Consider the following 14,989-nt stretch of genomic DNA (forward strand, 5'->3'; position numbering starts at 1 on the left):
AAGATAATATTCTAGATGTCTGGAACTAACTTGTTTCACTAGTTATTGGTGGGTCAACTGTTTAGAGCAATGTAAGATGTCTCAAGATGTAAAACAAATCCTGACAGCTTTTCTTTTCTTTTTTTTTTTTTTAAAGATTTATTTATTTATTATATGTAAGTACACTGTAGCTGTCTTCAGACGCACCAGAAGAGGGCGTCAGAACTCATTATGGGTGGTTGTGAGCCACCATGTGGTTGCTGGGGTTTGAACTCATGACCTTCTGAAGAGCAGTTGGTGCTCCTACCCACTGAGCCATCTCACCAGCCCCTCCTGACAGCTTTTCAATAATGGCACAAATGTGTTGATTGATCAGTTATAGTTCTGTGAAAGACCAAGGCGGCATGATTACTATGATGTCTATCTGGTGACATTCAGTGATGTTATATCCTCATCTAAAATACACCTCTTGGGGCTAGACACATGGCTCAGTGGGTAAGAACACTTCTTGTTCCTGCAGACGACCTAGGTTCTCTTCCCAGGACCTGCCTGGTGGCTTACTGCTTCCTGTAACTTCAGTTCCAGGGAATCTTATACCCCTTCTGGCCTCCATCTGTATCTGTATGCACATAAACTCACTCTAGCACAGACGTAAATAAAAAATAATAAAATTCAGAAGTAGTTGCTGTGTTGTGAAGTTGGCATCAATACACTAAATATATGCCATTTCTAACACTGAGGGTCTCCCTCCCTTTTCTTAGGCAAAGCCTACCTATTGATTGTCAAAATGTACGTGGAGGGCTTGGGTTATGACTGAGCAGATAAATAGCTTGCTGTGCAATCTAGAGGAGTGGAGTTTGGATTTCCTAGAATCCATGTGAAGAAAATGTATAGTTATAAAGTTCTTTCCAGAATCCCAGTTCCTGTGCTAGCCAGAAATGGGATCCCCACAGCAAGCTAAATAATCTTAACAGCTGAAACTGCAAGCTTTGGTTTGAACCAGAGACCCTGGGGCAGCATATAAGGTAGAGGCTGATAAGGATGGTACTCGTTGTCAGTTGTGGGTCTCCACATGCACGTGTGGACACCTAAACATATGTGGATGTGGATGCATACAGGCATGTACACCATACACAAACAAGAGAAAAGTTAAGGGCAAGAGGTTTAAAGTCTCTTAGATACTAATGGAAATGGTTTTCTGCTTCTCCATCGTTCTTGACTACAACAGTACCAGTGCCCACTCAGTTGCTATCACTTTGGTCTTAGTTTTTTGCTGGTCTTTGATTAGTTTTTCTCCCCATGTATTTCAGCAGAACTGCATTATCTCAGCCTTTGGAGGAGTATAAAGGTCTTTTCTCTATCAGGCACTGGCTTCATGTGGGGAGGCTTTCTGAGTCCTCCCAAGCCACCAAGGGAATGATAGTAGTCTTTTCATGCTAAGTAGTTTAACCTGATGTGGCTATATGGGTCCTTCTGTGTTATTGTTGTTTTTTTTAACAGCATTTAATTTGAATTTGTATTGTTTGCAGGAATTGGTAGAACTCATTTGTTATAGATTTGTGAAGTGTGCTCTGAGAAACAAGCTTTTAGTATATACCTTACTTATATACAGCAGCCAGAAGACAGCATTCATTTTTCCCAGGAAAAGAGAAGATGGATGAAGTGATTTTTGGTATATCAGTCAGGGCATGATGTGTGATCAGTATATTGAGGTTTGAGATATAGAGCTTGACCAAAGATTCACGGAACTTATTAATACAATTTTTTGATGAAAGGATAATTTGCAAAAGCCTTGTGTATACAACTTAGTGTGAAAATAGCTCCTCCAGGAAGGATTTGAGAGTACACTGTATGGAGCGCCTCCCACCACAACACCTGTAACAATGAGCATGCTTACTGTTATTCTTGGTAAGTTAATGCCTTTGCTGGGTGTTGTACTTACTCCTGGTAACCCTCAGAGTCCGGGCAGGTCTGAGAGGTTGTGCAGATTTTCCTGTACTTTAAAAATGAGCAGCTGGCACATATGGTTAAATGACATGCACAAGAATTCAAGATCTGTTCTTCTCCCCTCAGGTTTTGTGTTCTGTTTCATCTATGCTGTGGTTTGGTATAGATGCAGTGTATCCCTCTCATTATTTTTAGCACCTCTGTTTTCTACAACTCTATCAGGAATGTAGTGTGAATGAGACCTAGAGTCTGCAGCTCTGATTATGTTGTGTTTTCTTTATAATTAGGGATAGTCTCTTTTTCTCAGTATGATATATTTCCACAAATATTGGTCTGGTGATGTAGCTCAATCAGCTCCCCTTAAAAAACATCACTCCCAAGAGGATCAGAGCCAGTCTCACAACACCCAGAGGAAGCTCCATTCCCAGGTGCTCAAACACGCCCAGGATCAGAGGATCAGAGGTGAGGAGGACATAACATCTGTCCCAACACCAGGAATAACTGGGACCAGCAGAACCCAGGCACATAGGAACTCCACTAGCCCAGTGGCACTGGTTCCTTCCAGACTGTCTGGGCTGGCACTCTGAGCAGACCTTGGGCACAATTCTGTACAACAACCAGAGGAAGCTCCATTCCCAGGCACTTTAACAAGCCCAGGATCAGAGAATCAGAGCCAGTCCTCCAACATCTAGAGGAAGCTCCATTCCCAGGAGCTCTAACAAGCCCAGGATCAGAGGATCAGAGTCTGTCTGGGCTGGTGCTCTGAGCAGACTTTGGGTGCAAATTTTGCAGCCAGTCCCACAACACCCAGAGGAAGCTTCACTCCTGGGCTCTCTAACAGACCCAGGAGTGAATGACAGGTCCCATTCAGATTTATCCAGTGCAGGTAGCACTAGAGATAACCAGATGGCTGGAGGCAAGCAACAGAAACCAAGGTTACTTGGCGTCATCAGAACCTAATTCTCCCACCATAGCAAGTCTTGGATACACCATCACACCAGAAAAGCAAGATTCAGATCTAAAATCACTTCTCATGATGATGATACAGGACTTTAAGAAGGACATAAATAACTCCCTCAAAGAAATACAGGAGAACACAGGTAATCAGCTAGAAGCCCTTAAAGAAGAAACACAAAAATCCCTTAAAGAATTACAGGAAAATACAGTCAAACAGGTGAGGGAAATGAACAAAACCATTCAGGTTCTAAAAATGGAAATAGAAACAATAAAGAAGTCACAAAGGGAGACAACCCTGGAGTTAGAAAACCTAGGAAAGAGATCAAGAGTCATAGATGCAAGCTTCCCTAACAGGATACAAGAGATAGAAAAGAGAATCTCAGGTGCAGAAGACACCATAGAAAACATTGACACAACAGTCAAAGAAAATGCAAAAAGCAAAAAGATCCTAATCTAAATCATCCAGGAAATCCAGGACACAATGAGAAGACCAAGACCTAAGGATAATAGGTATAGAAGAGAGTGAAGACTCACACCTTAAAAGGCCAATAAATATCTTCAACAAAATTATAGAAGAAAACTTCCCTAACCTAAAGAAAGAGATGCCCATGAACATACAAGAAGCCTACAGAACTCCAGATAGATTGGAGCAGAAAAGAAATTCCTCCTGTCACATAATAATCAAAACACCAAATGCATTAAACAAAGAAAGAGTTTTAAAAGCAGTAAGGGAAAAAGGTCAAGTAACATATAAAGGTAGGCCTATCAGAATTACACCAGACTTCTCACCAGAGACTATGAAAGCTAGAAGATCCTGGGCAGATGTCATACAGACCCTAAGAGAACATAAATGCCAGCCCAGGCTACTATACCCAGCAAAACTCTCAATTACCATAGATGGAGAAAACAAGATATTCCATGACAAAACCAAATTTACACAAGAATCTTTCCACAAATCCAGCCCTACAAAGGATAATAGATGGAAAACACCAACATAAGGAGAAAAACTACACTCTAGAAGAAGCAAGAGAGTAATCTTTTAACAAACCCAAACAAACCTAATTCCACCTCTAACAACAAAAATAATAGGAAGTAACAATTACTTTTTCTTAACATTTTAAAATGAAAATGAGTATTACCAACATATCATAATCGATTGAAATCCAAAAATATAAGGAATTAGAAATTTGTTGGCTGTCATCCAGTGATCTCTCTAATTTGGTATCTGGAGAAATAGGTCCAATATTGTACAATCCATATACACTTTCTGCTTGTTTTGTACATGACAGTGTCTTGCTGGGTTCCACATAATGGTCTTGAAATCAGGCTTCTCCTAACTCAGCCTCTCAATTAGTAGGATTGTTTATTTGATGTTTTTACACTATTCTATGGTTTTCAGAACAGCTTACATATTTCAAGAGTATTTATACAGGCAAAAGAAACATAGACAATTAAATTGGGTGATGGCTTGTAAGAGAACAACGAAGAGTGAGACTGAATGCTTTGCTTGAAGAAGAGGACTTTTATAAGTTACTCTTTCTCTGAGATGAATGCTTTTCCAAATTATCACAGCCAATGAACCAGATTCTTATCCTTACCTAATGTCTGTGCCACCCTCCAAGCAGAACCATTGTTCATTGAAACAGTTGGTGAATGACTTTATGGATAGACTATCTTAATACACTCACCATTTCTTAAATGAATGTAATCTGTTCTCTGTGGTCTGAGAATAAAGTCACTCACTCAAGTCAAATAGCTTTGACCATAGCAGGAAGTCTGTATCAAAAAATCATGGGTACAATTCATTCCTTGGTGCAGCAGAATTGTCAATTCTCAGCTTAGCTAAGATGGAGGTAAATTCCTTTGGTGATGTGAGAGTCATTGAAGTACAGCCTTATTACAATGAACTCCAATGTCTAAAAATTGTTCTTATTTTGGGCTTGTACCACAGTAAGAGCCAAGATTTTAAGCACTACTAAAACCAAAACAAAGAAACAAAAAAACTTTATCTATTTATCTATTTATGTTCATTTGAAAAAATACTAGTAGTGATGTATTATTTTAAAATATGTAGTTGATATGTTTGGAGTTATTTCAAATTTATATTGAGACAAATGTACGTATTTTCAGTATTGCTGTAGACAAGCATCTACATAAGACTGTTAAATTGTTGTTTTATATCAAACAATTTTATAATACTCATTTTTATTGTTATAATATTTTATAAATTTTAAAGAATATGACAAAATAAAATGAAAGGTATTGCAGCTATTGAAGGGGGGTCTCTGAGAAGAGTTGGGGTACAAAAGGAAAACAAGAGTGTATTGTAATTCTATTTACTTAAAGTATGTTTTTAAATGTTAACAAATTCAGATAAATTGAAATCGTGTATCTTTTCTCATCATAATACAATAAAACTTAAATCAATAAAAAAATATTATGTTGAAAAAAATCACTCCCCACTTGTCTATTTCCATGAACTAATAAGAATAGTCTACATGTGAATAAATGTAGTCTTTGCCTGAAGAATGTTAAAAACAGATGGTAAGAGGGAATTTTGGGGGTGTAGCATTGCTCCGAGCTGGTATTCTGTTGCTTTTGTTGAATGAATATAAGCCCGCGTATTGACTTTACAGTAACCAAAAAGGAAGTGTTTTCCAGTAAGTAAGGAATGATCAGCAATGAAAAAGGCAAAGGAAGTTCCCCAAAGTAAACTCTTATCTGCAGTCATTGTCCTGGAAATTTTGTTTGAGATAGGATCTCTAGCTGGCCTAGAATTTGTAATCCTTCTGCTTGGATTAAACAAGTATGCCACTATACTGGGCTGTTCTTGAATTTTAAAGACACTTGCTCTTTTTGTTCCACTTGCATTCTACCTACAATAGTGAAGAACATTTGGGTCTTAATTACTTTAAACATGGCTGATGCAGACTACCTAACAGGACCAATGTAGGTTCAAAGAGTTTATTCTGGCATATAGTTCCAAGGAGATGCAGCCTACCATGGTGGGAAAGGCACCATGGAAGGAGCATGAGGCTTGCGGGTCTTATGGCATCAGTAGTCAGGAATCAGGGAGAGAACAGGAAATGGGGCTGGGCTGTATAATGTCCAGCCCTTTCTGCAGTGACTAACTTCCTTTAGCAAACGTACACCTCCTAAAGGTTCTACAACTTTTTCAAACACAGCTACCAGCTGAGGGCTAAGTGGTGAAGCTCATGGGTGTGTGGGGGACATTTCCTATTTAAACCACAAGGTACAATGTAAGATTGTCTCAGTAGTATTTTAGTAACGCTGAGTAGGTGTTTCAAGTGCAGAAGTTGTTTCTAGTATCATAGGTCATTATTTGCTGTTAGGAAGCAGTTAAAACGGGGAATGGTTACTGAGAAAAGAGACATGAAAAGCTGAAGCAGTTGAGTTTTTAAGAGGTAGGCCTCCTTTTTGCAGTAATACTTGGGTTGTTGTCTTCCAGTGTTGTTAAGTGCTGTCAATCACTTAGGATGCTGTCCTTAACTTGCCTGTGCTAGGGGCTGACTTCGGATAACATAACAATGTGTTAATTACTCTTTAATTTGTAATTTGCCAGCAGCTACAAATTATAATTGGTCAATATGTGTTTCCTTATTTCTTAAATAGTGAAGTAATAACTCCATACGGCTTTGGGTTGCTGTTTATGTGGGGACTAATTAGAAGCTGAAAGAACCCAGCAAAGACATGAAGACATGTGTAAATATTCCCACCCAAGAGTTTGCTGAACTAAAGTGAATTATGGCTGGTGTTTTAGCAAAACCATTCTGTCCACCCGGCTTTCCACTTCCCTAGCAAAACAGCAGTACTACTTAGCGTCATGATAGGATAACGTAAAGCACATTTATTCATTCAGTGTTTTCTCTTAGCTGTGTGAGGTGCTGTCATCCCATTGTATTTAAAGAGAAGCGCAACACTAATCCTTTGCCTCAGTCACAGAGACTGAGCTGGAATCAGGTCACTTTCATTTCAGAGTGACTTCTTTCTGCCTTATACCATTTGGGAGCTGATCAGTGTGTTGTCTTCGGTATTTATTTCTGTATTTACATCAGTAGTCATAACAGCATTTGAAAAATAGCTAAAATATTAAGTTTTGTAAATTATTTAAAATGCAATGCTTAGTAGACCCTTTATAAATAATAGAAAATACAGTTCAATAGAAAGAAATAACTAGAAATTAATTTGCTTGACTCTTCAACTATTTTATTATTAATATTTTGACATACCTTCTTTAGTACTTTTCTTTCTCTGTGTTGTGTGTGTATGTGATTAGTGGGTAATATTGTTTATTCTATTTGATACAAATTTCTGAATTACCCTTGTGATTTATAAATTTAATTTACATTTTAAAATTTATGTTACTTTTTTCCTGAGTAGCCTTTGAAATTAATCTAATATAAAATCGTTCCATGTCAGGTATAGTAATTGCATAATATTTCATTTGATGTACACAGCAACATTTAACTAATTTCTTTATACTTGATGTATTTTTCTTCTTTACAAATTAGATTGTATTGGTTTCCTTGATAACTATAAAAAATCTGTAATTATTTTCTGGGAATAACTTTGTAGAAGTGAAATTGCTAGGTCAAATCTTATAGTTATTACAGTTTTAGGTAATTGTTATTAAATTATGTTCTAGAAAGTTCACCAGTTTTTATTTTGAATAAAGTTTGTACTAATTATACTACTATGTTATGTATTTCAAGATTACAGATTGTAAACATGTCACTGGCTCATGTATTATAACCTGTTTATGTTATATGATTTATTAAGTAAACACCCTATACCTCTCTTTTTCTATGTGATAGACTGTAATATGGTTGGATTAGTGGTTCCTAACTGGTATCAATGTGTGGAGATTTAATCAGCAATCTTACTTGGGTTCCATTCTTGACTTGCTGAGTCAGATTCTTGGGCCTGTGGCACAGACATTCCTGCTGTATCATGAGACAGTGCTTAGGCACACTCCTGTTGGAGCGCTGTGCTCCTGCTCTAGCCTGATCTCTGTAACGAGAAGATTGCTGTTAATAAGAGAATCCATTTGAGACACTAAACCACCATCTAAGCGACCAAAGGATGACTTACTGTTATGTACAGGCACCGTCTAGACCACAGTATCTCAGGTGATGCATAGACTCTCATATTGGGGTCCTTAGGGTAAAACTATTGTTTTTATTTCTCATATATTTGTAGGTCTGCAAAAGATGATTTCACATCAATTATTGGGAAATGTCAAGGTAAGAGTTTCCAAAATTTTGAAATATGAAAAAATTTCAATTAGTAATGGTTTACAATGTTCCTATAAAGTGTGAAAAGATATTCCAAAAGGGTTTACTAGTAGAATTATCTTTATGACTATGTTAAACTAAATAAACTTTTATTCAATCTTTACTTTTCTTTAAGTATTTTGCTTTGACATATATATGTTTTAGGACTTTGAAACTTAAATTGTGTTTTAAAATATTCGAGGCTCTTCTTTGAAAAAGTAATTTGTAAGTGTAATCTTCTATTTTGGAATCGGGGGAGGGGTAAATAGTTATAGTTCAGAGTTCTTCAATAAAAACTAGTAAAAAAGTATGTGATATGATCTGCTTTACTAATACCTATAAGTTTAAGATTAAATATTTTATTTCATTGTCAGAAAGCTAGTGGAGTCTCTGGCCTCATTTATATTATTGGTAATATGTACATAATTTAAAAATATTAAATTATAGAGAAATCATATGGATTAATTATGTACACCTTTACACAATGGTTCATGATAGCTATTTAGAACATGTAAAACAGTAACTATTAGGTACTGCAACTCTACCTAAAACTTCTCAGTTGATTGCCCCTGACCGTGGAACTGAGTTCTTATTTTGTAACTCAGGATTCAGAATCATCTTAGCCATATGTCTTAGTCAGGGTTCTAAAGCTATGATGGGCCACCATGATGAAAGCAAGCTGGGGAGGAAAGAATTCATTGGCTTACAGTTCTACATCACTGTACATCACTGAAGGAAGTCAGGACAGGAACTCAAACAGGGCAGGAACCTGGAGTAGGGAGTTGATGCAAAGGCCATGGAGGGGTGCTGCTTACTGGCTTGCTTTCATGGTTTGCTCAGCCTGTTTTCTTATAGAATCCAGGACTATTAGCCCAGGGATGGTGCCACACAATGAGCTGGGCCCTCCCCATCATCACTAATTAGGAAAATGCTCTGCAGGCTTACTGCAGCCTGATCTTGTGGAGGCGTTTCTTAATTAAGGTTGACTTCAAGTTGTGCCTCCTTCCCTTGATATAGTTCCTTCTGCTAGGAAACTTCTGCTTTTGCACTGCATTAATTTAACTAGTCCTGCGTTTGTGAGGTCACATAGGAGTGCTTTCTGCAGACCATGCCTCTGGGCTCTCTTCCCTATCATTTGTGAATATCCATGATTCTCTGATACTACAACACTGATTTTCCTTTTTTAATAGTTGTTTTTTCTGATTCCCAATTTAGATTATGTGTTTTTTTCTAATTGTATGACAAAATATTTGACCAAAAGTACTTAAGGAAGAAAGGATTTATTCTGGCTGGGATAGCTTTTACCGAAAATCATGGAGGCAGGACTGTGTGATTTGCTAAATAGTCAGTTGGGAACTACAGAAAAGACTGGGAGCAGTCTCAAGGCAGACTCCTCACTGAGCCACTCCCCTTAGCAAGACTCCACTTTTAAAACATATATGACTTCTCAAATAGTACTACCATCTGGGGACCAAATGTTCAAAGGCATGACTGTGTGGGGAATATTTCACACTCAATCATAACAGATTGTAAATTCTTTGAAGGCAGGACTCCTCTACATGGTAATTATATACCTGCCTAGTGCCCATTATGCTTTCCACACATGGTTTTCACATAGATTTTGACTCCGTTAAGTTGGTAATGATATGTGCAAACTAGTGAAATGATTTTTATGAGCAAGTGCGTGTTTGTCTATTGGCTAATTTTGGAAACTTCTGAGAGTAAGTGTTTATTTTATTTGTTTTGTATACTATAGTACATGTACACCCTTTTGAGTAGTTATCAGTCATCTTTGTATTCCTGTTGTGTACTGTTTATACAAACCACAGCAGGACCTTGTGTATTGATAAGCCTTTTCTGTGGAGTAGCCTTTCCAAGATAATAAGGCAAAACAGTGTATAAATGTACACTATCAAGTTGGATCTCAGGTATTCCCTGCATTTACTTCATGTAGTTGCTATGTTGTTAGGTCAAATATTAGGTCAAGAAGCCTACAGAAGAGTCATGTGGGCTATTCAATTGCATATTGGTCAGTGCAGCCTTCTTGCCTGCTGAAGGTGTAGGAAGTCTGAGATAGGCTTCTTTTGAGCATGCTCAGTGTTGGAGTGATCCTGACATATAGGGAGGATCTTTTGAGTATTGGCATTAGGTACTTGCTCTTAGCTAGTAAGTAAACTGAAAAGCTACAAGTTAACATGAAAATGGGAGTTTAACTTTTCTGTATTTCATACAAATTGTATTTATTAAGAGTTTTTTAGTGTGTGCTGTTAATGTGGCAGCCTAGATGAGATAATGCGGTGAGAACTAATGCTTTATTTTGTTGGCTTCTGGATATGGGAATTTATGACCTTAATGCTGCATTAATGGCTCCTCTCTATTTTGTATAATGTGAGACAATGATCATTTGCTTATTATTTGACTCATCTTTATGGGAATCACTCCCATATGCCAAATGATATTTCATGTGTGTGCCCAGAGAAGAAGAGCCAGATTGTTGTTAATGCGTTTTTGAGAGTACATATTGCAGAGTCTGCAAACTGAAATAGGAGCTATTTGGTTCCACTTTGATATTTTTCAATTATTGTTTTATAAAAGATAGGCCATTTGAGAATGTTTGAAATGTGGGTTGGAAGTTATTTGGCTCTGCTTGCTAGACCACTAATTCAGTCTTTTTGTATGTGTGTGTGTGTTGAGTTTTTCATTTTCTTGCTAATTGTAATAATGCTGAGAGAGAGGCCACTGGCCTTCAAGTTCAGGATGTGTAGGTTGACAGCCCCTGATTACCTCTGATTTCCCAAAGCCTCATCAACTTACTGTTAGATGCCATGAAAGAATGAGTTTTAAATATATGTCTCAACATGAAAAATATTAGAAAACATAAACTATCTGAAATGCCTAGGTTTTGAAATAAAATACCCAGTTTTCAAAGTATGAGTCTAATGTCTCAAATTATCCAACATTCCTTCTCTCTCTTTCTTTTTGTATTTTTAGTTAAAATATATTTTCTTTTTTATTGAAAGTGTAATACACATTCTCAGTATCAACCATGGATAAACCAAAGACATAAAAACCCATCTCAGTCAAGAGATGAGTATTGCTCATTTCTCAGGAGATTTTCTCTAATACCTAGGGCAGAATATGTTCTACAGAAGTAAACAGTTATGTAATCCGCTTTCTCTGCTGAATGATGGCTCTGAACTCTTTTAGGCCGACGTTTAAGGCAAACTCCCCCACGTTGCCTTCTTAACCTATTTTTCACGGTAGATAACTTCCAGGGTATTTAGACTCAGATCTTACAATTACCAAGACAACCCAAAACGTCCTTATAAAATTGATCTAAGTAACAAACAACTCAATATCATATTTGATTCCCTCTAAATCAAGGCCATTATTAGCACTTTGTGTAGCATAGGCGTCAAAATATTGTACCTATCCATGAGGGATACAGATGTGGAGACTTCCTTCTGGTTTTATACTTTGATAGTGATGGCCTCAAGTTAGGAGTGAAGAGTGTCTTTTTCTTTTTATTTTCTGAAGAGTTTGTATAGAATTTGATTCTGCTGAAATTTCCAGCTTTAATTGTACTTTTTTTTAAAAACAAAACAAAACAAAACAAAACACCTTTAGTTTTATCAGTCTTTGTGTACTGTCCTCTTGATGAAATGGCTTCTTATGCTGCTCTGTCCCTCATTATCTCTAGAGATATTCCTGGCTGGGTCTTTGCTTTGCTCAAGGTTTACATAGATTGGTTTGGGAGTAGTGACTATTGCATGGTATTATTTTCCTTTCCTGTCCTAATAGGTTTGTTTGTTTACTTGATTATTTATTTGAGGCAGGTTTGCTACTTAGGCCAGACAGACCTGGAGCTCACAAGCCCCTGTGCTACCATTCCCAGCTCATACCCTGACTGTTGTATTTAGTGTATGTGCCTTGCAGGGAGAATTTGATTGGACTTGCCTTTTTCATACTCTGAATTGAATATTTCTGTCATTTAATTGGAGTATTTAGAACATTTGTATTTAACATAGTTAATAATTTGATAGTAGCAAATCTATCTGCTTTTTTCTATTTGCTCTGTATTTGATGGGCAGTCCAGCTTGAAACTTTTTATTTAATAATAAATGTGATAACATAGTTTTAATGAATTAATGTAATATGGGGAAGCAGAAAAAAGTAATATCTTTTATTTTAATTTGTATTCTTCCTAGGTATTTAAATTAATAACTTTTCATAATCTTATATACAAATGGATTGACTTTTTAAAAAATGGTTGATTAATACGCTTCCCATTTCTTGTTGTAAATTAATAGCATAATAAACCCAGGAGCATAGGTATCTCTTACACATACTAATCTGTAAATAAAATTATCTTCTTTAAGAGCAGAAAAATTTGTATGTATAGCAAAGAGATTATGGTTCACCACATACAGTTGTTTTTGAGACTGAGAGAGGATTTCAGGCAGTCTTCCTTGCTGTTGTATGATGTCCCATGGTGTATACATGTAAAGTGCATGTGTTGTATGTTCAGAGCCTATGGTTCAGCCAAGTAGCCCAGTGTGGACGAGCACCTACGATTCAGTATGTGTTTGATTTTGAATCAGTTTTTGTCATTGTGTGTTCAAAATCTTTTATCATTGTTAACTTTTTTATTTGATTTCCATAGTTAGATTTGCAACCCCATATGGCAACTCACAATTTAAGAACCTGGGTTCTGGCTTTTGCTTATTCTTAATTTCATAAGTATTTTGAATAACTTATTCCTGAGCTCTTGCTAGATTAGGATGTGTCCAGCATCCATTGGTGCTCTAGCAGCAGTAAACTGCTTTGCTTATAAAGTGATGGAGCCAGAGTTTGCCGTGGTTTGTGTCTTGAAGGTTTTTGGGAACTATTGTATTGACATTAGATTACTTTAGGAGATGAGGTACTTACTGCATATTTATGTTGGTTGCAGTCATTAAAACTGTTAGCTGTCTTTATCATGTATTCTTTAAAATACCTTTCTTCTTTTTGTTATAGTTCCAAAAGACCCAAAGCCCCAGTGGAGACGGGTAGCATGGAGTTATGACTGCACACTGCTGGCCTATGCTGAGAGCACAGGGACTGTAAGGGTGTTTGACCTCATGGGCAGCGAGCTCTTTGTCATTGCCCCGGTATGTGTGGACTCTCAACCATGAGTCTTTCTCTCTCTCTCTCTCTCTCTCTCTCTCTCTCTCTCTCTGTGTGTGTGTGTGTTTGTATTTGTGTTTATCTTCTATGTATAATGTTTCAATGGACAAGTGTGAAGAGAGGTGAAATATAAGTATAAATGAGAATAATAAGCTGTTCTTAAATATTTGGCATCTAGTTAGGTAATTGTAGTTATATAGTATGTATGTATGTATGTATGTATTGTATGTATGTATTGTATCTGGATTACACCCTGTAAGTATGATTCATTTTATAACAAGAAATGAATTGAAATGATTAAACTTTTAAGATCAAGGCAAGTCTGAAATAAATGTGTTTATTGAGTCATGGTAGAGACTAGCCAGAAGAACAAAGGATCAGGACCTGGCAGAATTCCTCCCGTATTTAGGAGCAAGGCTGGGTACCAGTTAGAAACTGTCTCCTGGACTTGGCGAGAGGAGCCCCTAGAGAATAAGGTGAAGGAAAGCACTCCTTACAGTGGCTCTGCACTGCCTTGGATAGTTGGGTGCAAGAGCGTGAAGCAGGGAAGCCTCGGATGCGAGTACCATCTGTAAGAAGAAGCAGTCAACAGTCAACAACGTGACATGTGGGCCTGTGGGTTGTCCTGATGGGATTTAGGTGATGGTTTTAGCATGAACTGTGTGTTGGTTTCATGCTTTGCCTTCTCCTACTGCTATTCCTCTTGTCTTCTGGCCCCCATAATTTTAGGATATCTCAGTTTTTCTTTAATCATACATAGTATGGGTTGTTGATAGGTTATAGTGAGAGAAGAAATCAATGGGCCATTGCAACAGAAACTACTTACAAAGAAACTGGACTTTTACCTCAAAAAGGACAGGAATTAAAAGGGAGAATAGAGAAAACTAATGGGACCAGTCTAAGAAGTTAATGTTGAAAGTCAATGATATGGAAAATGATTTTCCTAAGAACCAACAAGAGGAAACATTGGAAAGAATGCCTCATACTGTAGAAGTTCCACAAAACCAAGCTAAGGTTCAAATTACTATTTAAGGCTAGTGCTGTCCAGTAGGACTATCATGAGAGCTATCTATGTGTATAAGTGTAATTTTACATTTTTCAAGTAGTTGTAGTGAGGAACGGGTGAAATTTCTGGATGTTGTATTTTATTTAATTATAGTATACCCACCACATGATCATTTAAACTTGTAATCATTATTAACTGTTGTGAGATGTTTTAGAGTTTTGCCTTGGTACTAACTGTGAGATTTAGCATGCGTTTTGATATTTTCACATTTGTAGACTCTCTTAGTTTGGATTAGGCCTGTATCAAATGTTTATCGAATAGTTCCAGATCATGAAGATCTATGTAAAATGTTGGAGAGAAGCCTTTTTTCTCTCTTTGTTTTTCAGTTTCCTGTAAATTAATTTGACAAGAGATGGATTAATATAATAAAGGGCAGACAGTCAATGATAATTGATACTAATATTTTTGCATTCATGGAGCTTTATAGAAAAGTGAAAACCCAAGGAAGTAATCTGAGCCAGGAGCTTATGCACTGTTTTAACAGTGGCTTATAAATGGGAGACGTGACTACACAGGAAATGGAGTGGGCTGCTTGGGGTGTGCACTGTGGGAAGTGACGTGGGAACATGTAAGGCATGCA

At 37.1% G+C, this 14,989-nt stretch overlaps 1 protein-coding gene across 5 annotated transcripts in view; it reads left to right on the forward strand.

Annotated features, from left to right (window-relative positions):
* The window catches only part of Nbas (NBAS subunit of NRZ tethering complex), a 386,817-nt gene that overhangs the window by 5,914 nt on the left and 365,914 nt on the right, over positions 1-14,989 (forward strand). For all 5 annotated transcript variants that reach the window (XR_004114347.1, XM_031356464.1, XM_031356465.1 and 2 more), the window contains exons 6-7: positions 8,104-8,147; positions 13,194-13,327. Coding sequence is in view for 4 of the 5 variants with exons in the window: in XM_031356464.1 (XP_031212324.1) it covers positions 8,104-8,147; positions 13,194-13,327 (178 nt within the window). In the remaining variant the exon portion in view is untranslated. The remainder of the gene's footprint in view (positions 1-8,103; positions 8,148-13,193; positions 13,328-14,989) is intronic.

This window comes from Mastomys coucha, unplaced genomic scaffold (genome assembly GCF_008632895.1).
Source record: "Mastomys coucha isolate ucsf_1 unplaced genomic scaffold, UCSF_Mcou_1 pScaffold6, whole genome shotgun sequence".
Classification (NCBI taxonomy): domain Eukaryota; kingdom Metazoa; phylum Chordata; class Mammalia; order Rodentia; family Muridae; genus Mastomys; species Mastomys coucha.